At 33.5% G+C, this 22,923-nt stretch overlaps 1 protein-coding gene across 1 annotated transcript; it reads right to left on the bottom strand.

The window, feature by feature from the left end:
• Positions 1 to 1,806: 1,806 nt before the first annotated feature.
• LOC106056326 (dynein regulatory complex protein 1-like) lies at positions 1,807 to 22,803 on the bottom strand. Its single transcript, XM_013213025.2, has 19 exons — positions 22,656 to 22,803; positions 21,789 to 21,986; positions 20,824 to 20,875; positions 20,196 to 20,252; positions 19,510 to 19,584; positions 18,472 to 18,609; positions 17,616 to 17,825; positions 16,552 to 16,691; positions 15,450 to 15,584; positions 14,594 to 14,740; positions 11,281 to 11,369; positions 10,441 to 10,559; positions 10,163 to 10,252; positions 9,308 to 9,376; positions 8,659 to 8,718; positions 7,140 to 7,288; positions 6,403 to 6,558; positions 5,342 to 5,444; positions 1,807 to 2,989 (listed from the first exon to the last, which is right to left on the bottom strand). The coding sequence occupies exons 1-19, from the start codon at positions 22,772 to 22,774 to the stop codon at positions 2,924 to 2,926; spliced, it is 2,172 nt and encodes a 723-aa protein (XP_013068479.2). The 5' UTR covers positions 22,775 to 22,803; the 3' UTR covers positions 1,807 to 2,923.
• Positions 22,804 to 22,923: the final 120 nt, after the last annotated feature.

Raw genomic sequence — 22,923 nt, 5'->3', positions numbered from 1 at the left:
AAATGAATAAACAAATAGAGTATGTATGTACATTTTCATTTCTTTCAAAACAAGCCCAGAGGAAACAATAAAAGTTAATTACACACTAGGCGGAGATCGGCATTTTGTCAAGATCAGATATTGCAAAATATGGAAGTTACAATTGGGCTTGCGTGGTCACGTAAAATACTGCCTCCATCGTTGATCTTCGGAATCAAAGTCAGTGTCCCAGAGCTTCACCATCATATTCGGAAAAGGGGGAGGGCAGGCAGGGGGTTCAGAAATTAAAAAAATAATAATTTCATAATAAAAATATGCTAACTAAATGTAAACAAGCAAAAAAATATAAAAACTCCTTTTAAATTAAAAAAAAACAAAGCTTATATAGAGGAAGAACACCGTGCTTAAAACTATGACCCTGTAATGCATAAGTTATTTCCCTTATTCGATATAAAACAAAATGGTAAATTACCAATAATTAATTGACTAATTGAGTATTTTTGTTTATTGATTCATGTTCTGATAGGTACAATAAATAATTGTTTAAAGTATCAACTTTATCAGAGAATGCGCGAGGGAGAAATAGCGTTAACAATTATTTAAGGGGACTAAATCAAACAAATTTAGCCATATTTGTGAATGCTGAAGTATTAGTTTCCCTTGTTGCTATTAAACAAAATAATGAATTACCAGTAATTAATTGTCTAATTTGGTTACTTTTTTATTGATTCATGTCTTGTCTATGTCAATGAATATCTGTGAGAAGTTTCAGCTTGATCCGAGAATGGGTGTGGGAGAAATAACGTGTACACACTTTTTACCAGACAGAGTAAATTTTTATTATTATTAATAATTGTTAGTCTTATATATTTAATAATAGCTTTTTATGAATATAATGTTACTGTACTTATTTAGTCTTCTTCTTTCTGTCCTCTTTATATGTGTGTATTTTATCATCATGCCTGATCACACATTCCCACATTTCTCCCTCTCTCTCTTTGTCCCTCTCTCTCTCTCTCTCTTTTGACATATCATATCACACAGAAAAAAAGAAGAGCAGTTATGGATGAAACAAAACCATTACCTCCCCTGATTTGATCGAGTCAGACAGCCATAAAAATCAATTAGAAACTTTCTCGGGAAACCTTTTGGAAAACAAATGTGACCTAGATAAAAAGTTGTGTTTAGAAGAAGAACTGTCACAAAATAGTAAAGTAAAAAATACAGCTACTTCCCCTTGGGGCCGTGGGTCTTTTCCAAAATGAATAAATTGGTCAAATGAATAAACCCCTCAACAAACACACACAAAGGCAGGAACACTTTCTCTCGCAATATAGAACTCAAATTACAAGTACTCTTTCTGATCTAAATGTCATAACTAATCCTGTCTTCATTCTGATCTAAATGTCATAACTAATCCTGTCTTCATTCTGATCTAAATGTCATAACTAATCCTGTCTTCATTCTGATCTAAATGTCATAACTAATCCTGTCTTCATTCTGATCTAAATGTCATAACTAATCCTGTCTTCATTCTGATCTAAATGTCATAACTAATCCTGTCTTCATTCTGATCTAAATGTCATAACTAATCCTGTCTTCATTCTGATCTAAATGTCATAACTAATCCTGTCTTCATTCAGATCTAAATGTCATAACTAATCCTGTCTTCATTCTGATCTAAATGACATAACTAATGACATAACTAAATATGTCTTCATTCTCATCTAAATATTATAATTAATCATGTTTTCATTCTGATCTAAATGTCACAAAAAGACCAAAGTTTCCCCAATATTAGCTCATTCAAAAAAAAACAAGATCAACTTGAGCAGAAATCTTTTATTTCTCTCTAAGATAAACAACATTCATTAATGATTGAGTAAAGTGACATAGAAATATATATATATAGGAATTTACATTTATCACAGCATTCTTTGACTTTTGCACTTTGCATGTTAAGTAGAAATATCAATATCAAAGGAAGTCTGACATAAAAAAAAACAGCTTGCAATTAAAATAGAAGTAAAATTTATTTTTTTTAAACTAGTGATATATCTGAGACGGTGAACATTTCTCTGTGGTGAACATTTCTCTATGGTGAACTTTTATCTATGGTGAACTTTTCTCTAAATGAATTTAAAAGTTTACTTTACAATTGGATTACAGATAAAAGAAGGTATATAATGTGAAAAATTCCATTTCAAATTCACACAAATTTCTTTGTTCAACTCAAAGTTCCTTTGTCTCTTTAAAAAATATTCTTACAGTATTCCATTTCCATCAAGTGTTCATGCTTGTATTGACATCAGACAAGAGTATAAGCATATTGAAATTAAACAGAAAATATAGAAATACAAAACAGATTTTTTGTTTATTAAACAATTTTATTTGACTGATTGTAGAGTTTGGAAAGTGTGTGACCACCAAAGGGATGATCCTTTGTTCATTGTATCACCACAGCAACTCAACATTTCAAATTCATATTTCAAAATTTATATCCCCCACTTTGATGAAAACTGTTGTTTTAAACCTTTTATTTAGATGCAAATAATGTTGACTTCATTTGTACTCTAACAAAATAAATCTGTCCAACGAATCACAAAAAATATTTATTAGTGAATGTACATTTTTAATAGAATGTAGGCACAGCATTAAATATAATAGAGACACAGCTAATCATGGTGGCATTACTAGGGGTGGAGGGGTGCAGATAACACCAGATGACAACCCTTCCAATACTTCTGGTTAAGAACTAAGTTCTAATTTTTTTTGGACTATCATACAACTTTTGGGATTGAATTTATGTTTTCAAATACATTGAATGTTTTTTTTTTCCACTGTTTCCTTGCATGACTGGATACTTGATTGTTTCAACTTTTATTTTTCTGACAAGCAAGTTTAGTATCAGCAGCATGGGACTTTATCTGTAGTGCTTCAGTTGTTATGACAAGGGATTTAACTCTAGCTGGAGTACATGAGTTGGGGGAACTTGAAGCTCAGTGTTGACCTAAAAAAAAACAAAAAACTTTTATAACTCATTTTTACAAAGCTTATGTCAGTCTGTCTGTCTTGTAAAAAGTTTGTACACATTATTTCTCAGACAATTAGATAGTTGTACATGTTATTTCTCCAACACCCACTCTCAAATCAAGTTGAAACTTTAAACAATTATTTATTGTACCTAACAAAACACGAATAATTTAAAAAATTAGCCAATTAGTCAATTAATTATTGGTAATTAATTTTTTTTTATATCAAATAAGGGAAATAACTAGTACATTATTGGTAGATATAGTTTTAAGGACAAAGTTTTTACCCTTTAGATATGCTTTATTTTTTTTTAAAGTTTTTTTTTTATATTATGCTTGTTTGATTTAAACACAAGATTATACTCCACATATTTAACTTTCATCTGTTTTGTATACTAATAGCGCAAAGAGTTATTTTAAATATAAGCTCTTCAAAATAAGATGTAAAAGATAAGCTATACAATATAACCTGTGTAAAAGATAAGCTGCAATGTATCAGTTGTAAGAGATACAATTCTATTAAACTTTATTCTTATATAAATTCAGGAAGAGCTCACAATCAGCAGTTTATCAAGCACAAAAGTATACCAGAAGATTGTGAGGTTCAGTGCAGGAACAAGCGTCAGAAAGCCTAAAGGTGGTAAAGTGATTAGCCACAACCAAATGGGGGTCAAAGCAAATGTCTTGCGGTCTGTGAGGGCAAGGATAGAGTACTCAGCTCTTGCACAAGTCTATGCCTCACAAACGTCTCAAGCGGGCCTGGATTCTGTGCAGAACCAAGCTATAAGGCTGATCTGTACTGCATCTTGTACGAAACCAATTGCTGCGAGCGAGGTCATGTCTGATCTCCTGCCGCTGAGATTGCTTCACATTAGATGAATTGTGTTATTCTGAGTTTTTATCTCTAAGAAGATTATTTTAAACAAAAACCATTGCTTTAGAAGGGGCTCTAAAATGCCCACAAAGGAAATGAAATATCGAATGATGTTTGCTGGACATGTCCTTAGACAAAATTTTAAAAAAGCTTCTCAACGAGTGCAATAACATGGAGACTGAAATGCAAAAGAAAATGCATCACACCTTTCCTGTAAACACTGTAACAGTGGAAACCATTTACCCCCCATGCCCTAAGTGGGTGTCACACACCCATTTGAGAACCATCATGACATGAAGTGACTGGATAGTCACTAATTGAGCTCGTGCCTTTTCACAAGAAAACTTATTGGTCTGTGACTGACCACGGGGTGAAACCTCAGTTGATTTTTGGACTCCTGAGAGTAAGGAGCTGTAAAATATGGTGTAATGTGATATGATTCAGAGAAGTAATATAAGTTGTCTACCTAAGAGTATTCTATTGGACTTATGTTAGACATGATGTGTATTTCTTGATGGCGGGATTTGCCAGTAAATTGTTATGCTATTTTCTTGTAATAAACTTATTGTCTGCTGAACATTGACTCTCTCAATCTGTGGTAACTAATAACTGTGGTGTTATAGCTGTGGTCATACGAGACAAGAAGTAGTCCCATCTCTAGCAACAGCAAGACATCTTTAATCACACTAAACAACACCTAATGCAATCAACAGCAAGACATCTTTAATCACACTAAACAACACCTAATGCAATCAACAGCAAGACATCTTTAATCACACTAAACAACACCTAATGCAATCAACAGCAAGACATCTTTAATCACACTAAACAACACCTAATGCAATCAACAGCAAGACATCTTTAATCACACTAAACAACACCTAATGCAATCAACAGCAAGACATCTTTAATCACACTAAACAACACCTAATGCAATCAACAGCAAGACATCTTTAATCACACTAAACAACACCTAATGCAATCAACAGCAAGACATCTTTAATCACACTAAACAACACCTAATGCAATCAACAGCAAGACATCTTTAATCACACTAAACAACACCTAATGCAATCAACACAGAAGAATGTTGACATAGGGTGTCAGGCATTTACAATGGTGGCCAGTATGGGGATCAAACCCTCTACATTCGCATTATCAGCATGATCACAGGGTGTCAGGCATTTACAGTGGGGCAGGAGTATGTCAGTCCAAGTTCTTACATATTGGATGGGAAATGAATGACTATCTGAGTATTTTCTTTGGTTAGGTTCTTGTGTTTGGACATTAAGGTTAAAGGTTATCAATTATTTTGACTTTGTTCTATTTACCAAAATGTTTTTGTACACTTTTAAAAAGAAAATGTTACTGACAGTGTTACTCTTGTGCGCTGCGTCTCTTAAATAACATCAAAAGTAAAGGAGGGTCAATCTATCCTTAGATCAACTTATCTAACCTTAGAGTTAATATACTGGTGCAGTAAGAGCTTCAGCTCCGTGTTCTGTTGTCGAAGACTTTCAGTGTCTGTTAACAGCCCAGATCTGCTCTTCAGTACATCACTGAAAGTTAACATTAGCTTCAACAGTTACAAGGTAGTTATAAGATTACATGTCATCATATACAAGCCCCCCTTTTTGTTCCTTAACAGAACACTTCAGAATATTCTGAGTATTGAGCGGAACACTTTGCTTATTTTTTTTTAGAGAGATTAACTCATCTTGTAGCCTACAAGTTAATTATTCCATTGGTTTATGGAACACTTATTCAGGCTAGTACTCCTCGGAACACAGTTCGGGAAACGTTCTAGACAAAGAGATTTAAAAAACAAGTAGATTTCACAGTTCTTTGGTCAACAGCTTTCAGTCGTATCATGTGGTCAGCACCAGTGTCAGATTAACCACAATGCAAGACTGCAGATGCCCATGTCCTTAAAAAGATGCCTCCACATTTCACAAATATAAATTTATCTATAAAATATGCTAATAAAATATAAGAAAATGAAGGAAATGAGATTTTAAATTGCAAGTATTCTATTTCTTTCTTCACAGATATGACCTGCTTTTAGATTTATAATACTATTAAGTGAAGCTTGAAGAGCCTAGGGGCCTACATCAAAATCCTACTCATTGACACCATTTACAAATATAAGTCACTGGCCAGCACAAAGTACTTATCTTTCTTTATCTCAAAGCAAGTCATCGACTACTTTATGTGAAACCAAAGGAAAAAAAAAGCCAATTTTTATACACATTTTTTTCTGCTCAGTATGTCACCATGTCATTTTAAGAAAAGAATTCTAGTTGTAGGGAAATAGAAATAAATCTAAATATCTATAAAAAAAAAATATTAAAAAGTTGCATGCCAACTATAAATTTTGTAAGTTAATCTTTCTGGCCAAAAACCATGATAAATTAATCTATCTCAGAGAGGTACACCTATATTTGTAACTCTTCCTCTCATAAATCAAAATAATTCTGTCTAATTTAACATGACAAAGATTTCATTAGAAGGACTCACTGGTATTTATCCAACGAGTCAATCAGAGCATCCCACACTCTTTCTCTGTGGGGAGATAACAATGTGGCATATTTCTCCCAGTACCCAGAGTCCAGTGTGTCATCTCTATCTTCCAGAGTGATCAACTGAAACTGGCCTTTCTTCTGATCAGTTTTCCTGGAAATGTTCATTAAGACCACATTCTAAAATCAAATCAGTAAATCTTAAATCATTTTTTCAGAGAAAGAAAATATACAAGAAAGTTTATGTTTCACACAAACATAGATGTGGCCCCTATGGGTCATCTGTTTGGTAAGTAATGCATATAAAAAGTCAGGTATTGATAGTTTCACCTAGAATATTAGAAGCTATTTGGTACAAACTATCAAGAGTCACAATCCAACATACCTCCATACAAAATAAATGTGTGTGCAGCAAAGGTGTTTTCAAAATAGTTATAATGATTGGCCAGCTAACATTATATTGATAATAATTGTTAATATTCCTAAGTATTCAATTAACTGATTTTTATCAAGATATAATTCTTCATGAGTCTGATCTAAGGTATGTGACTGAATCTAATTGAAGGTTGACCTGCAGATAAGGAGGTTGTTGAATTGCCAATCTCTAGGTCTCATACATGGACTTCAGAAGTCTTTTTGGCTTATAAATTGCTAGAACCACTAGTAATAAATAAAACTCAACTCTGCTAATTAAATCTTATTTTAAAAAAAGGGTACAATTTCACAAAAGCTTACTTTCCATGTCTACGCACGTCCTCCACAAATGCCTTCAGGGCTTTGAAAACTTCATTGGGGTGAATGAGCTCAACACAGTCACTCGGCACTTGGGTAAGCTTCACCTCACTGTCCAAAATCATTTGGACTTCTTCTGCCGTGCTGTCAGCCTGCCAATAAATTAGACAGAGGAAAAACTTCTGAATATCAACATCTTCATAAAGATGTTTAGCAAATGAAGTAAAATGAAGGATGTTGATATCTTGAAAATGGGTTAAAGAAATCTGATACTTCTATCCCAGAGAAATTCCAGCTACCCGTCGCCTCAGCATGGCCCTCCGGTGGAAACGTCTAGTGGGTGGAAACTAGATAGGCTAAGTACGAGTAGCAAACCAGGCCCGGCTGGGCTTCCCTGGGTGAGCTTTTGTTTTTTTTCTCTCACTCGGGGTTGGGATGGAAAGAATGCCCGGAACCCAGTCCAAAAAGTCTGCCACGCCGTTCCATATGGGGGCCGTCATCAGTATTCTATTAGCTGGAGTGGCGGTCCTTGCACGGAATAGTGGCGGTTACAGTATAGGTATACAAGACAAGCTCCCCACAGTTAGCACTGTTCTTGGCCACTTATAGCGAGTAGGACCCAGGAACGATGCGCTGTGTACACAGCACGGCCCGGTCTGGCCCAGTCAACTGATATGGCCGTCTACCAATGGGAGCGCTCAGACAGGACAGGGGTGAAGAGCCCCATGTCCAGGCCTGGTGGTTGGATAAGAGCCTTTCTAACCATCAATGAGATAATGGCGCCGACGCCCTACTGAACTTCACTGAAGATTGTGCTTTAAAGGGATATTTGAATGGCCACCATACAATTTTAAGCTTGTCTAAAATGATGTCTAGAAACACATGAAAATAGATCATTGAAGAAAATGGAATAAATAAAATGAAATACTAAATTGAAAATTAAATCAGCTGTACTGATTCATGAGACATCCTCATATTTTACATACTTTTTTTTTGCAACACAGCTTAGGGCTAAATAAAACTGAATAGTTTAAAAAATCCAATTTAATCAACGGGGCATAGATGTAAAGTAAAAATGTAATGTTAATGTTATAAATGAACTGGTGGTGTGATTAGGAGCATGTGACTGGTTGACACTTGTGACACAGGCCAGCATACTGCAAGTGGTCAAGCCTGATGAAGGACAGGGGAAAGGACAACCTGTTTAGAAAAAGTACTGGTCTGATCCATTAACTGGCAGATCATTGTGAGATAAATATGGCATTTCAATAATTTCCAGAAGCTCTCTAAATAAAGAGAGTCCAAAAGAACAGAAATTCAGTATGAGTCTAGTACAAGTTCAGTCAGATGTACAGTATTTGGTCGTCAATTTGTTACACTTATTAAAATATTACTTTATTTGAACCTGAGTTGTCGTTTGTCTTCACTTAAGAAACAAAGGTGAGTGACACAACATTATTATTACTATTATTATTGAAAGGTATCTACATATCTCAATATGTATAAAATAAGTCATTCTTACATCTTTATCATTACTTTCTGCTTCTGTTGCAAGTTCTCCTTTGGAATCTTCTTTAACTGGCTAAATACACAAGGAGTAGAAAGATTTATAAATCATTTACCAACATTAAATAGAATAAATGTGATTTGCAGTTATAGATCTGAAAAACAAACAACTGAGACACATGTATGATAATATCTGCTAATGGGAGAATTCAGAGAAGACTTGGCAGTTATTTTTTTTGTTATTTACTATTTTCAAAAGAATATCAGTCTGATCAGCAGCATCAGAGGGTCTGCCAAAGTGTGCTACAATCTGCCTAAGGGTCATCAGCTCCTGATTTTTCTCTCAAGGCTGACTCCCAAACCCTTTCCCTTGAATGTAAACCATGCCAATACAGCCTCTCAAATATTCTGACCCTTACATGTGGCTCAGATATTGGGTCAGGCAGAACTGACAGGAGGAGAGGCAAAGGCAAGTATCTGGCATCTTAGCCAGAAAGCTTCAAGCAAGAGGGGGGGGGGGGCTCATTAGCCTCGGTAGACTACCACCTAGGAGAAGAGAAATTCCAAACCTCAGTTGCCTTGCAACCGAGGGAAAGATATATTTACTTTTAAAAATCTGATATAAATAATTTACATGAGTAAAAAGATCTTAAAACTACTCTTACCTTTTCTCTGATGTTTATAAAATAGGTTGTCAATTTATGAATGTCTTCCTCCGTTTCCAGACCCAAGGCCTAGATTGAAACAAAAATGTGCATTATGTTAGACACTTAGTTTAGTTAATTTAGTTATGCACCATAATAGACCAACAGTGAATGCACATTTATAGTGACAACATAGACGTTGGGGTTAGTGATAAGTTTAGAATTTAAAATCAGTTATTGCTAGGTTTCTCAAGGGGATAACATCGTTGTAGTGACTGACTTGACTTTGGCCCATTCTTCATTAAAGATTTTTATATTTTCATTCTTTGTAACATGGTGTTCATGTTCGGACTCGCATCTGTAATACACCTTACAAGGCACGCACACATCTAGAATTATCAAGGTATTTAGAAATACTTCAAATACAACTTATTACACATGCATCCATTACAATTGATACAAACATAAAGTGAACAAGTTGTATGTGCATCACAAAGACTTGAAACAGCATAGTAAGTGAAATTATATGGAGTGAACAGTAAAAGGGCCTTCGATGTCTACACAATGTCTAATCCTCTTGATGCTCAAAGAATGAATAGTAATAAAAAAAAAGGTTAGTTTCCTTCCAAGATGGATAGTGTAAGGACAGTGAATGTTGTGAATGATGATTAATTCACCACAATTTCTTGTGCCCCAGAACATTAATATCACTAGGCTTTCTATGAGAAGCATCTGACAATTAAAAAAAAAATTTAAACAATGAGAAATCAATATTAAAAAATAAACATTTTAAGAAATATAATTAATGGTTAAAGACTACTATAGGTTTGAGGACTTTAAGCTTTTTTTAAAACTATATTAAAGCATGAAACTTACAGCAAAAATATTATCCAGTTTAATAAGAGACTGTTCATCTTTCTCCAAGGGAAGTAACAGCTTGTTCAGTTTCTGTTCTACTAGAAAACCCTGCAAAGTCAAGTTATTGCAAGTGTTAGTTGTATTTTGATTAATTAGAAAGCATTGACTGTTATCAAATTTTTTGCACCATTAATGATAACTACTATGTAAAGCTCAGTATTTTTCTTTTTATTAGAAATCAGTTTGTTTGTTTTAATTTACATTAAATTATCATCTTTTCAAGAGAGAGAACTCACTCCTTCATCACATAGCAGCTCCAGGACTTTCTTAATGGTGGATGCTGAAACATTCTCGTAGATACCTGCATCATTTCCATTCTCAATGCCCACAAATCCACTCTCCTGAGATGTGGCTTCTAAAAGGACAAATGAATTATTATGTATGCCTTGCCAGTATATCAAAGAGATAAAAAGAAAACTGAAGTTGAACAGACTAGTTTTTTTTATATGCAATAGATGTAGCTAAATATGCAAAAGCTCCCAGCCAAATAAAATGTTGCAATGTTTTCTGACCTTGGTGAAAAGAGTGGGGGTGACTTGGCACTTATGAATCTAGAGACTCATTTGTTCTCTTACCAATTTTACTGGGTGGTGCAGTAACTGAATGGTTTAGCGCTTGGCTTACAAACCTGGGATCATGGGTTCAAATCTCTGTGAAGACTGTGATTTTGAATTTAGGGATTTTAAGGGCTCCTCTGAGTCCACCCAACTCTAATGGGTACCTGACTTTAGTTGGGGAAAGTAAAGGAAGTTGGTCATTGTACTAGCCACATGACACCCTGCTTGTTAACCATTGGCCAAAGAAACAGATGACCTTAACATCATCTGTCCTATAGATCATATAGGTCTGAAAGGGGAACGTTAAGCTACCAATTTTACTGTTACAAATGTTGTTATAAAGATCGATAAACCAAGACAGTCACACTTTCTATTATATATAAGCAATTAATTAGTGTATGAATGGGTCCAGGAGTATAGATAATCCCATGTTCGATCAAGACTCAAGGACAAATATTGTGTTTCCAGGCACGCTAAGCACAAATCACTAAAGCATGGTGATAGAAATGTATTACTAACTAGACATGATATCATGCAGTATTTTAGATGCTGATGATCCACCAGTGTTTCCGCTGCTCATAAGAGGGCCAACATTATCCATAAAGTGCCTGTCAATGAGACGAATTGAATAAATGATTAAAATGTAACAAGAAACTGATAAAACACATTTTGACATACAGATGGTTAACTCTCTGATAGAAACCAAATTGAGTAAAAACAAGTTTCAATGTCTGGTAAAAATTGATATGAAAGTTTATCTGAGGTTTATCTTATCTATTTTATTAATTTTGAGGCACGGTGGCTGAGTGTTAAGCCACTTGGCTTCAAAACCAAGGGGTCCTGGTTTCAAATCTCAGTAAAATTGGTCTTTTTTATTTCAGGATCTTCAGTCCTCTTGAGTCCATCTGGCTATAATGGATACCTGACATTAGTTGTGGAAAAATTAAGGCAGGTGGTCGTTGTCCTGGCCACATGACACTCTGTGGAAATATGGACCTTATCTTATCTTATATAATACAGACGTTATTTCAAAAAAGATGATTACGTCCTAAGCGTCATGCATTTAGTCATGCATATTAACCAATGACCTAAATTCTGCCAAGTCACTGGTTTTCCTGGCTAGCTCAGGCAACCCATTCCATGCTCTAATAGCACTAGGGAAGAAGGAGTATTTGTAGAAATTTTTCCTAGCATATGGAACCAGGAATGTGTATTTATCTTTGTGTCTTTCTAAGTATTTTATTAGATTTTGTTTTTGTATTTGAAGATTATGGTTATTGCGACTTTACTTTTGAGTCTTCTATCCTGAAGGCTTTCTAAATTTAGTGATTTTACTAAAGGTGTTACTCTAGTCAAATGTGAATATTCGTTTGTTATGAATCTCACTGCTCTAGTTTGTGTTTGTTCCAGTTTCTTAATGTTTTCATGAGTTGAGGGGCCCCAAACAGACGATGGATATTCTATTATTGGCCTAACCAAGGTTAAATAACATTTTAATTTTATGTTCTTATTTGATTTATAGAAATTTCTTTTAATAAACCCTAATGCTTTGTTTAATTTTTTGATAGTTTCACCAATATGCGCCCCGGGATTCCATGATAGCATATGGGACGAGGAATGTGCCTTTATCTTTGTGTCTTTCAGAGTATTTTATTAAATTTTGTTTTTGTATTTGAAGATTATGGTTCAGTGTTTTATGTATTATTGCTACTTTACTTTTGAGCCTTCTGTCCTGAAGGCTTTCTAAATTTAGTGATTTTACTAAAGATGTTACTCTAGTCAAATGTGAATATTCGTTTGTTATGAATCGCACTGCTCTATTTTGTGTCTGTTCTAGTTTCTTAATGTTTTCTTGAGTTGAGGGGTCCCAAACAGAGGATGCATATTCTATTATTGGCCTAACCAAGGTTAAATAACATTTTAGTTTTATGTTCTTATTTGATTTATAGAAATTTCGTTTAATAAATCCTAATGCTTTGTTTGATTTTTTTGTAGTTTCATCAATATGTGGATTCCATGACAGTTTTTCATTTATTATAACACCTAGGTGTTTTGCGTTTTTAGTCTGTGTTACTGGTTTACCATGAATAAAATAAGTGGAATTAATTTGATTTAGTTTTTTTGTTACTCTTAATAACTGACATTTTTCTGGGTGGAAAGACATGCTCCAATTTGATTCCCATTTCTGTAATTCATCTAATTATCTTTGTAAAATATCTGTGTCTTGTGTTGTTTTTATTGTTCTAAATATTATGCAATCTTCTGCAAATAATCTGACTTTTGTTCCTGAACTAATGCAATTTGGTAAATCATTTATGTAAATTAAAAATAGTAGTGGACCTAAGACTGTTCCTTGAGGTACACCTGAGTTTACTGTTATTGGTGTTGATTTAGAGCCATTTATTATTACAGTTTGTTCTCTCCCTATCAGAAAATCCTTAATGCACTTTGATGAAATGGACCAACAATGCCAAAATATTTTAATTTTTTAAGAAAACTATGGTGGTGAACTCTGTCAAAAGCCTTGGAAAAATCTAATAAGATAACATCTACTTACTCACTATTATCTAAACCTTTTGAAAAATCATCAATTAGTCCTATTAGTTGTGTTTCACATGATCTATATTTCCTAAAGCCATATTGGTATGGAGTAAGAATATTATGTTTGTCTAAGTGGTTTATGATGTTGCTACATATTATGTTTGTCTTAGTGGTTTATGATGTTCCTACATATTATGTGGACCTGAAATAGTAAAAGGGCCTTTACATCATTTTCCCCATAGATTGCAATTTAAGGTCTGAAAGGGGAACATACATATTAATTACACATATGGCTTAGTTTTGCAAAAAAATTTAAAAAGCTTAATTAATATATTGTAATCAAGGTTAAAGTTAGGGTTAGGGTTAGAGTATTTTTGCCACATTTTGATCATTTATTTAGTTATAAACCTTTTCTCTCCATAATTATTTTCTACGTTCCAATGGAATTATTCATTTTGCAAATATGTATTTAAGTACCCTGTTATGATTGAACTTTAATAACCTTTTTGTTTGTTATCAGAAAATGTTATATATGGTATAGAACTAAAGGAGAATGCATGACCATTTTATATAAAACAAATTTATGTTTAAAATACCAAATTAAAATTTATTTTGGATACTAGAATTTAAAAATTAAAAAAATTACACACTGTGGGCAAGTCTCTTTAGAACTAGATCAAGACTAGATCCTGACAGTATTTTATGATCCAAATTGAATTAAAAGTTGTTGCTTTTTACAGTTATTCATATTTTCACAAAATTAAATTAATAACAAATATAAAGCATTATCCCCAGGTCACTATCCCATGTCATCACCCATGAAAAATTAATATAAAAAATAGAACCTTTTTTAGCCCCCACTCTTTAAAAACATCGTTTTTGGTTAAAACACATGGAAAATGAAAAATAAAATCCTTATTTTTTCCAAAGTAAAACTATTCAAAATAAAATTAAAAGCTATTAAAAACATTTTGGGAGGACAGTAAACAAAACATCTGACTTTTTAAGCTATGATGATAATATCATCAATTAGCCTGCAGAATGGGGTAAAATCAATGATGGTATCATTGATAAGGAGACAAAGAGTTAACTTTCGCTATTCTTTCAACAAAAAATAGTAATACTAAATTTATTGTTTATAACTTATTAGTTCTAGTTTTAAAAACATTCAAAAATAATATATACATCTTTGTAATACAGAAAGAAACATTGTTAACATGTAGGGGCCTACTGAAATTTAAACCAGGAGAGAAAATATAAGGAAAATTAAAGGAAATGTTTTGAAACTGACGTGTCAGGAGCTTCCCACTTGAGCCCAAGCTGCTGCTCAAATATAGCTTTGTCTGCATCCAGCACTTCACTAGCCAGGATTTTACACTCTTCTTCATTCATGCACCAAATTTCATGGAGTTTTTTGGCATCCGTTGCCATGAAATGCCTGGAATTATACAAATTAAATGATTTCACTATCTTATATATATATAAAACACTTTAAAGACCAGCTTATCCGCCAACTTGCCTCTTAACTGGCATAGAAGAGAGCACCTGGTTACAAGCTTCAGAACCAGAAAGTTGGAGGTCACTTACAAATGCTGTGGATACCAATTTGAAATCTGTTGCCAAGGACAGATGTAGATGGCAAAAAGAAAATCTAACTTGACCACCAGCAGACAATGATTATGCTTATACTGGGTGTGGCAAAATATGTAGGTTGCAGCTGGGGCTGCATAGCCATAGTACATATTGCATTCCTCATTAATCTTCGGACTTGAAAACAAGCCTTATTATTATTTATATATAAAAAAAAAGTAAACACATGTTTTGACTCTCTGCATACTATGGCCTTTTTTTAATAAAAAAAAAATTTTTACATTTTTTTTAGATAGAATAATGAATAGCGAACAAAATATTTGGAATCTAGAGAAAAATATATAATAACCACATTTTAAAGTAAAACACTGTATATGTATCTATCAATATTGAGCCATCATCACAATTTTAAAATAAGTGAAAAGTGAAAATGCATTTTTTTCATTTTAGGATAACTGTTCTTTCATTTCAATTTAAGTTAGGAGCAAAGTTTACCAGTACTTTACTTTCATTTAAGTGAAAAAAAAAATGTCATTAAAAATGTAAACAAAAATTACTTTGACTTCCTCTGCAGATCATGAAACTGAGTAGTTATTCTTTTGTAATCTTCTGTCAGCTGAAGGTTCTCGTCCCTGTATGCCTTCTCTTGCTTCTCCAACTTTTGCTTGAGACCATTTAGCACGTCCTGCAGGCTGAGAGAAGATAGTCAGAGTTTAACTCTTTCTCTCCGTAATTAAAAGTTCTGATGGAATTATCCATTTTGTTCATTGTGTGTTTTTTTTATATAGCTTCAATATATAACTTCAATAATGTTTTTGTATGTAATCAGGAAATGTTATATAAGGTATAATTAAAGAAGCATGCATGCTCTTTATATATAACACAAATTAAAGTTTATTAAAAAAATTATATAATGGAGTTGAATCAATGTTGGTATTGTCAGTTAGGAGATAAAGAGTTAATGCTGGCAAATCTATTACAAAGTCAGCTACTGAACAAAGTGAGATAGATTGATATAGGTTGACTTTTTTACTATTGTAATTTTTAATGGAAAGCAATGTCTTATTTTATCTATGCGAAAAGCATAATAATAAAATTAAAGGCTTATAAAAACTAATATAGTTAAATTATTTTTTTTAAAAGATTGAACATGAGAGAGATGTATTTATAGTTTGGAATCAGCACAACAATTGAATACATAAAAAAGCAGTGTAAAGAGCCATAACGTCTATCCACAAGTCATAATACAAAAAATTTATAATGTTCAAATAGTTGCTGAATCCTTAAAAGTACTCTATCCTTTTTAAAACCATTGTTTTTAAATTTAAAAGAAAAATTATTTTAAAAGACAACACAACAGAACTCTTTTACAGAGACAATATAAGAATGATTTATAAATAACCTGCAGTTGCACTGATAGATTATTTTTATAACCTCTATTCTTATCAGGTCTTTAAGTAAAATGCATAGATGGAAACTTGGTAAAACTTCCCATCGAAGGCCCCTTTTGATGAATGTTACCGCAAGTGGCAGTGCACTGTCTATCCCTTAACTTTTGATTAAAAAAGAAAGTTATTGAAGATATTTTAAGACTAACAAGATTCTACTATAGTAAGTCTCTAAGAGTGTGATGAGATAATAAAACACTAAAAAGTTTACCGAGTGATCTTCCTCTTCTGTTGAGACTTGGTAATGGTGTTCTCATCGTCACGCTTCTTTAATACCTGGAAGTTGTACTCCAGCTTCTCCTGATTCAGCTGGCATGTCGCTCTCATTTGCTGCAGTTGCTGCTCTAGGATCTGTGACCATTACATGAAAGATATGCTTAATAGATGTTTATGAATACAGGATTATTTTTTCTAAAGATAGCTTTATAGAAAATCTTATAAGAGATACCAATTTAAAAATATTTAAACTAAAAAAACTTGAAAACTATTTAAATGAAATAAACTCATAACAACTTCAAATTCTGATTAAAAAATCATCAAAGCTATTAGACTTTAATAGTGTGTAAATATAAATAAATATAATTAAAGATAAAAGCTTGTAGTTCAGTCTTGTTACAGGTAAGTACAGAAAAACCTTAAATGGTATTTAAACATAAAGATATGCTAGTGACAGATATAAATTGCTTACAGTGCAGCACTTTTGAGTTGCCTAATACCCAAACAGATATATGAATGCACATTTTATACAGACTATGATATTGCTTAGGAATTAACCTGATTATAATAAAATGAGAACATTTAAATAATTGCTTAAAAAAAAAAGGCTAACATCGTAATAACAAATATTAATGCCACGATTAATAAAATAAAATTTAAAAAATCCTTTTCACAGCATTAAATGATTCCCAATTAGGTCATGCCAGAAAAAAAAAATTGGGGGTGTGGTGGCTGAGTACTTAAGAGCTTGGCTTCTGAACCTTGGACCTGGTTAACCGGGTCCTGGGTTTGAATCACAATGAAGACTCGGATTTTGAACTTCAGGATTTTTAGGGTGTTCTGAGTCCATTTAACTCTAATGGGTACCTGACTTTAGTTGGGGAAAAGTAAAGGCGGTTGGTCATTGTGCTGGTTACATGACAACCTCATTAATCATGTACCATAGAAACAGATGACTTAGCATCATCAGCCCCATAGATTACAAGGTCTGAAAGGGAAACATTACTTTTAGAAAAGAAATTTTATCATGCCAGAAAAGTAAAGTTATTTATAATTCACCTGTACATCAGTCTCAAGTCTTATCTTGACCATGTTGTATTCCTCTGCATCTTGAACCCTCATGTGCTGAAGCTGATTCTCCAGGTCCTCCACTCTCTTGGCCCTCAACTCCAGGTGCTCTTCTTCCTTCTGCCTGCGTAGTTCCATCTTTTCCTCCCACTTCTTCTTCTGCTGTTCCAGGAGCTCATTACGCTCCATGACAAAAGAACGCTGCATCAATCAACAAACATAAAATAATTATATCACATCAGTGTATCATAAACTATAGGTAACAGTGAAGGAACTTCAAGTAAGTTTTTCATCTCCAGTAACATTAATCTTTTGTTTCCTACTTTGTAAGCAACAAGCAAGAACATAAATAAGGACTTTTACACAGACTACTTCATCAAAAGATTAATTTTCAGACATGATTTTTAAAAAATACCAAGGTGTCTCAGGTTTAAAGCCCGAGGAAGACTGGAATTTTCAATTTCTGGATCTCTAAGATGATCATTTCCACCTATCTCTAACAGGTACCTAACATTAGTTGAAGAAAGTAATGGCAGTTGATCATGAACTGGACACATCAAGCTCTCGTTAACAGTGGGCCATAAAAACAGATTACCTTTATATGTCATCTACCCCATGAATTATAAGGTCTGAAAGGGGCAGTTTACTTTACATCTATAATTAAAGATAGTAGATCACGTTAGCAGAAGTTTAGGATTAGAGTCCATCCCCTGAATTTCACTTTTATAAAAATCAATTGAACATCAACATCTTAATTGTTTCGTCAATTCATGATAATTCTTAAAGTGATTAATTCTCTGGCTGACATGTTATTTCTTGTACAACTTTTCGTACATAATCATTTTACCTCAATCTCTTCCAGTTCTTCTCTTTGTGCTTTCATCATGTGATTAATTTGTTCATTCATTCTCTCAATGATGAGGTCAACATCCTCTGCCATCTTCTTCAGATCTTTAACATACATATCATCCTTGGTCTTCAGAACCTTAAGGTTACATAAGTAAGTCATGCAGCTATCAGATTTTAGCAAAAAAAAATGAGGATAATTTGTGATCAGCTAACTTAGAATGAAATCCTTCCTCACCATTAGACACTTGGACAGCATTAATAAATCTGGTTACCATTTATTAAAAAACAACCCTGCAAAAGTATCTTGCTGGTCCCAAGCCGGGCAAAGGAGGAGGGTTGAGTATGAGGCTAGCAACCTCACCCTTGAAAAAAAAACAGTGCTATACAAACCAAAACAGCACAAAACCAAAAAAAAAAAAAAATAATAACTTGGTCATGGTGATTCCTCTCAAGGAGTTAGGTTTTGAGTGACATGGACCCAACTAGGGAAATTGCCCAGAACAGAATCTGATGGTGAGGTACTGTTGCAGCCCAATGCTCCACAGACTAAGGACTTAGTCAAGTAAGTGTTACACACTTAGTTTAGTTTAGAGTCTTGGAGATGCACTTTAGTAGACAGACTTTGAACGCGACATTTTAGTGACTAGTTAGTGGGTTTAAAATTATTGAAGTAAACTTTTGGTTAGCTACTTATAGACTCTTGAGGGGATCACATCATCTTTAGCTACTGACTCAACTGTGTCCCATTCTGTGTTAAAGTTTGTTTTTGTGCTATATTAAGTCTGGACTAAGTTATTCTGTATCAGCCCCTTTTGTGATGATGATATGTGTTTCATGTTTGTTCTCGCCATTGTAATACACCAGACAGTACACCCAAGCATCTACCTTCTTATGAAAGTACTGTAGAAATTTATTAACTACAACTTGCACATACATCATTACATAAGTTGTATCATGAAAGATTAAACAAAGATTACAAGATTGTTTGTAAATCCAATTTTTTAAACAAAAAAAAAAACTAGTTTTGATTTCCTACCTGTTGAAGCTCTGTGATAATTTTATTTTTTTCCTCATTCATGGCATCACATGACCTCTTCTGTTGCATTAACAACTATAAAAAATAATTTCAATTAGACATTTAAAAAGTCTCACAAAACCTAACATTTTGGTAATTATTTCTGTTGTTTGTAAATATGTTTTATAAATGTTTAAAACCTTTAAGGGAAAAGATAATCTTTAAATATTTAAAGTAATCTATTTAATATTTAAGGGGGAGAATTTAGCGAGATAAACGAAAAGCAATCATGAATACTTTATTTAAAAAGGATGAAAACTAATTGCAAAAAAATATTAAGCAGATTAAAATTTAAACCAAATCACTGCCTAATCAAAAGAGACATGGCTCTTGAAAAAAAAAATTGAACTATACAGCTTTAGAAGAGGACTTTTATTTTTTAAAAAAGGTTTTAGGTAATTCAGATGTGCCTAAAATCAAAATAAAATCAAATCAAATTCAGTAACAAAAAAGTAGTTGTATACCAATGATGTGTTATTTGTATTGTGTAAATGATATCCTCATGAAATTTGTAGTAGTGTCTAGATAAATAATGACTTAATTTACTACTAATGTACTACTAATGCTCTAGCCCAAGATTACTAAAAGATCTATGTATAAATATTTCCCTCAAAATGGTTGATGGGACAGAAGAGCTCGTAACTTACCTCATGAAGTGTCTGCGGCACATCCTTTTGTAGAGCAAGATCCCACTTCTTGGTAATCTGGAAAACAAAGATCTCAATTAAATCAAGTTAGGAAAGGAGAACATGAATCCTTTTTACTTTGAGTAAGACAATAATGATGCGGTCTTTGGATTCAAAGACCGCATCACAAACCAAGAGATTAGAGACAGGGTTACTGAAGTGATTAGACCCCATTATGACCTGCTAACTTTCTTAAAAAAATACAAGCTAAAAATCTATGGCCATATTACAAGATCTTCGGGGCTTGCAAAGACCTTCTTTCAGGGAACAGTAGCAGGAAAAAGTAGAAGAGGCAGGCAGAGAAAGCAATGGGAGGACAACATAAAAGAATGGACAGGCCTGCCTTTGAAAGAGGTTGTAACTAAGGCAAAAGACAGAGAGGAACGGAGAGAGAGAGACGGTCGACAAATCTTGCACGTGCCCTATCGGTCCAACAGACTAAGGAATACATCTAGCTTTATGATTAATAGCATCTAGACTGTCTCAATGATTCTTCCTTAAGTCAAAGATGATCTAAAGTGTAATCAATATTGCAATGCCTCTCCACAAGACGTGGGAAAAGTAAAGTTAAGTAGGTATTATTTCTTACCTCTTCAAACCTTTCCAGTCCTGACTTAGCCTCACTGTCAAGTTTTTCTTTCCTGTAATAATGTTTGGAACAGTTATTTTCAATTCTGAACAGAATTTTTTTCTAAATATCAAAATAATGACAAATAAAGGATGCTGATTTGATTGTATTACTATTGCACTTAGCCGTATATAAAACAGATGCTACTTCTAAAATGAAGATGATTACGTCCTACGTGACATGCATCTAGTCGTGCATGTTAACCAATGACTTAAATTCTGCCAAGTCACTGGTTTTCCTGGCTGGCACAGGCAATCCATTCCATGCTCTAACCGTAAATACTGCCACCAAATCTTTAGCTAAGTAACTACAAAAAGAGAAATTGAAGATCAGTGGTGGCAATTTTAAGAATGAGTGCATGGTTTTCCAAGCACAATTATTGACCCTTGTGTAGAAAGGATATCTGATAAATGGATTCAAAATAGTATGCTAATGCAAAAAACCTTTTTCACAAACATTGAGAAATAGCAGGGGTCACCAGCTCTGCCTATAATTAAATGTATTCCCTTTTTAAAAGATTACAGTCATAACTGAACTTACACTAAGTTTCAAACTTAAAAAAAAAAAAGTTCCCCTTTCAGACCTTATGGTCTATAGGGCAAATGATGTAAAGGTCATCTGATTCTGTGGCCTACGGTTAACTAGGGTGTCATGTGGCCAGCACAATGACCAACCGCCTTTACTTTTCCCCAACTAATGTCAGGTACCCATTAGAGCTGGGTGGACTCAGAGGCGCTCAAGATCCCGAAATTAAATATTCCAGTCTTCACCAGGATTTGAACCCCGGACCTCGGTTCGGAAGTCAAGTGCTTTACCGCTCAGCCACTTAATCTTACTAAATTGGTTACAACATTTTTCATTTGAAATGTAAAAACACAATGGAAAGAAAAAAGAGTGCCTTTTAAAGTAGTACTTTTATAATTTACCTCACACGCTTGGCTTCATCATCCTGTGCTCGTCTGGAGGCTTCTCTAGCATCTGCAGCCACTCGCACATTTGATACCAGCTCAAAACCATCTTGTTTTAATTTAGTTAATCGCTGGCGGCTATCTTCAATTTGCTTTCTGCTTTTTCTAATCACCTCTTTCTCTTTCTTTACCTCTTCTGGTACACCTAACAGGGCTCTAAAAAAAAAATGAAAATATGTTTTTCTTAGCTAAATGCTGCTGGTAAAATCATTGGTGAAAAACAAACCCCATTTGGGCAGCTGTTTAAGACAAACATCTATAAAAAAGCTAACAAGATCCTAGAAATAAAGAATCACCCTTTGTGTCAGGATTTTGTGATTTTACCATCACAAAAGAGATACAAGACACCGATACCAAAGACAAACAGACACAAACACTCTTTTGTTCCCCTGGCAATCAAATCATTAAATAGGAACAATCTGATATAAACTTTGTCACATGTAAATTATGAGTGAGTCTGGTGTGAATGTAAATTTTGGTTTCTTATAGTTATAATGTTTTTTGTTTGGTGTAATGCACAAATTCTTGAAATTGTAAGACAAATTTCCATACGGACAATAAAGATAATTATTATTATTATTAAGTCATGTAAGTGTCATAGTAAGTCGTACTAATTACTATAGTTGCAACCTAGTTACTATACTTATTATTCATAATATTGACTTATTACTTATTCATTACTATTATTATTATTAGATTTATATTATAGAAATTTAATATAGATTTTAAAATAAAAATTTATAGTAAATACTATGGTACTAAGTATAGACAGTCGACTATCTACATATTTTAAATCTAGACTAGAGTACAATAATCAACAAGTACTTTCTGGCAGCTTCTGCTCGCTTAGCTATTCTTATTCGTCTTGCTGCGATACGTTCTTCCATATTATCCGAGTTCACCGAGGGACCAATTTGGTCCTCTTCACTGCTGGAGGACGCCATTTTTCGCTTGTAAACTTTTCTTTACTTTGTTGCTATGCAGAATAAATGTTGTCACGTGATTTATGTCGCAAAATTCATTATTTATTTTTTTAAATAAAGAAATATAAATCTATATATTTTAGATAATAGCTATAGATACTTTTAGTTTC

The sequence above is a fragment of the Biomphalaria glabrata genome, chromosome 17 (genome assembly GCF_947242115.1).
Source record: "Biomphalaria glabrata chromosome 17, xgBioGlab47.1, whole genome shotgun sequence".
Lineage (NCBI taxonomy): Eukaryota > Metazoa > Mollusca > Gastropoda > Planorbidae > Biomphalaria > Biomphalaria glabrata.
This window is presented reverse-complemented; position numbering and strand designations above follow the sequence as displayed.

Excerpts from the sequence above, each read along its gene's own strand:
- LOC106056326 (XM_013213025.2), bottom strand. The coding sequence starts at position 22,774 with ATGGCGTCCTCCAGCAGTGAAGAGGACCAAATTGGTCCCTCGGTGAAC. Across the intron at positions 18,610-19,509 it reads TTATCACAGAGCTTCAACAG|GTTCTGAAGACCAAGGATGA; the intron begins GTAGGAAATCAA and ends TGTAACCTTAAG. Across the intron at positions 10,253-10,440 it reads AGCTGCTATGTGATGAAGGA|GGTTTTCTAGTAGAACAGAA; the intron begins GTGAGTTCTCTC and ends TTGACTTTGCAG.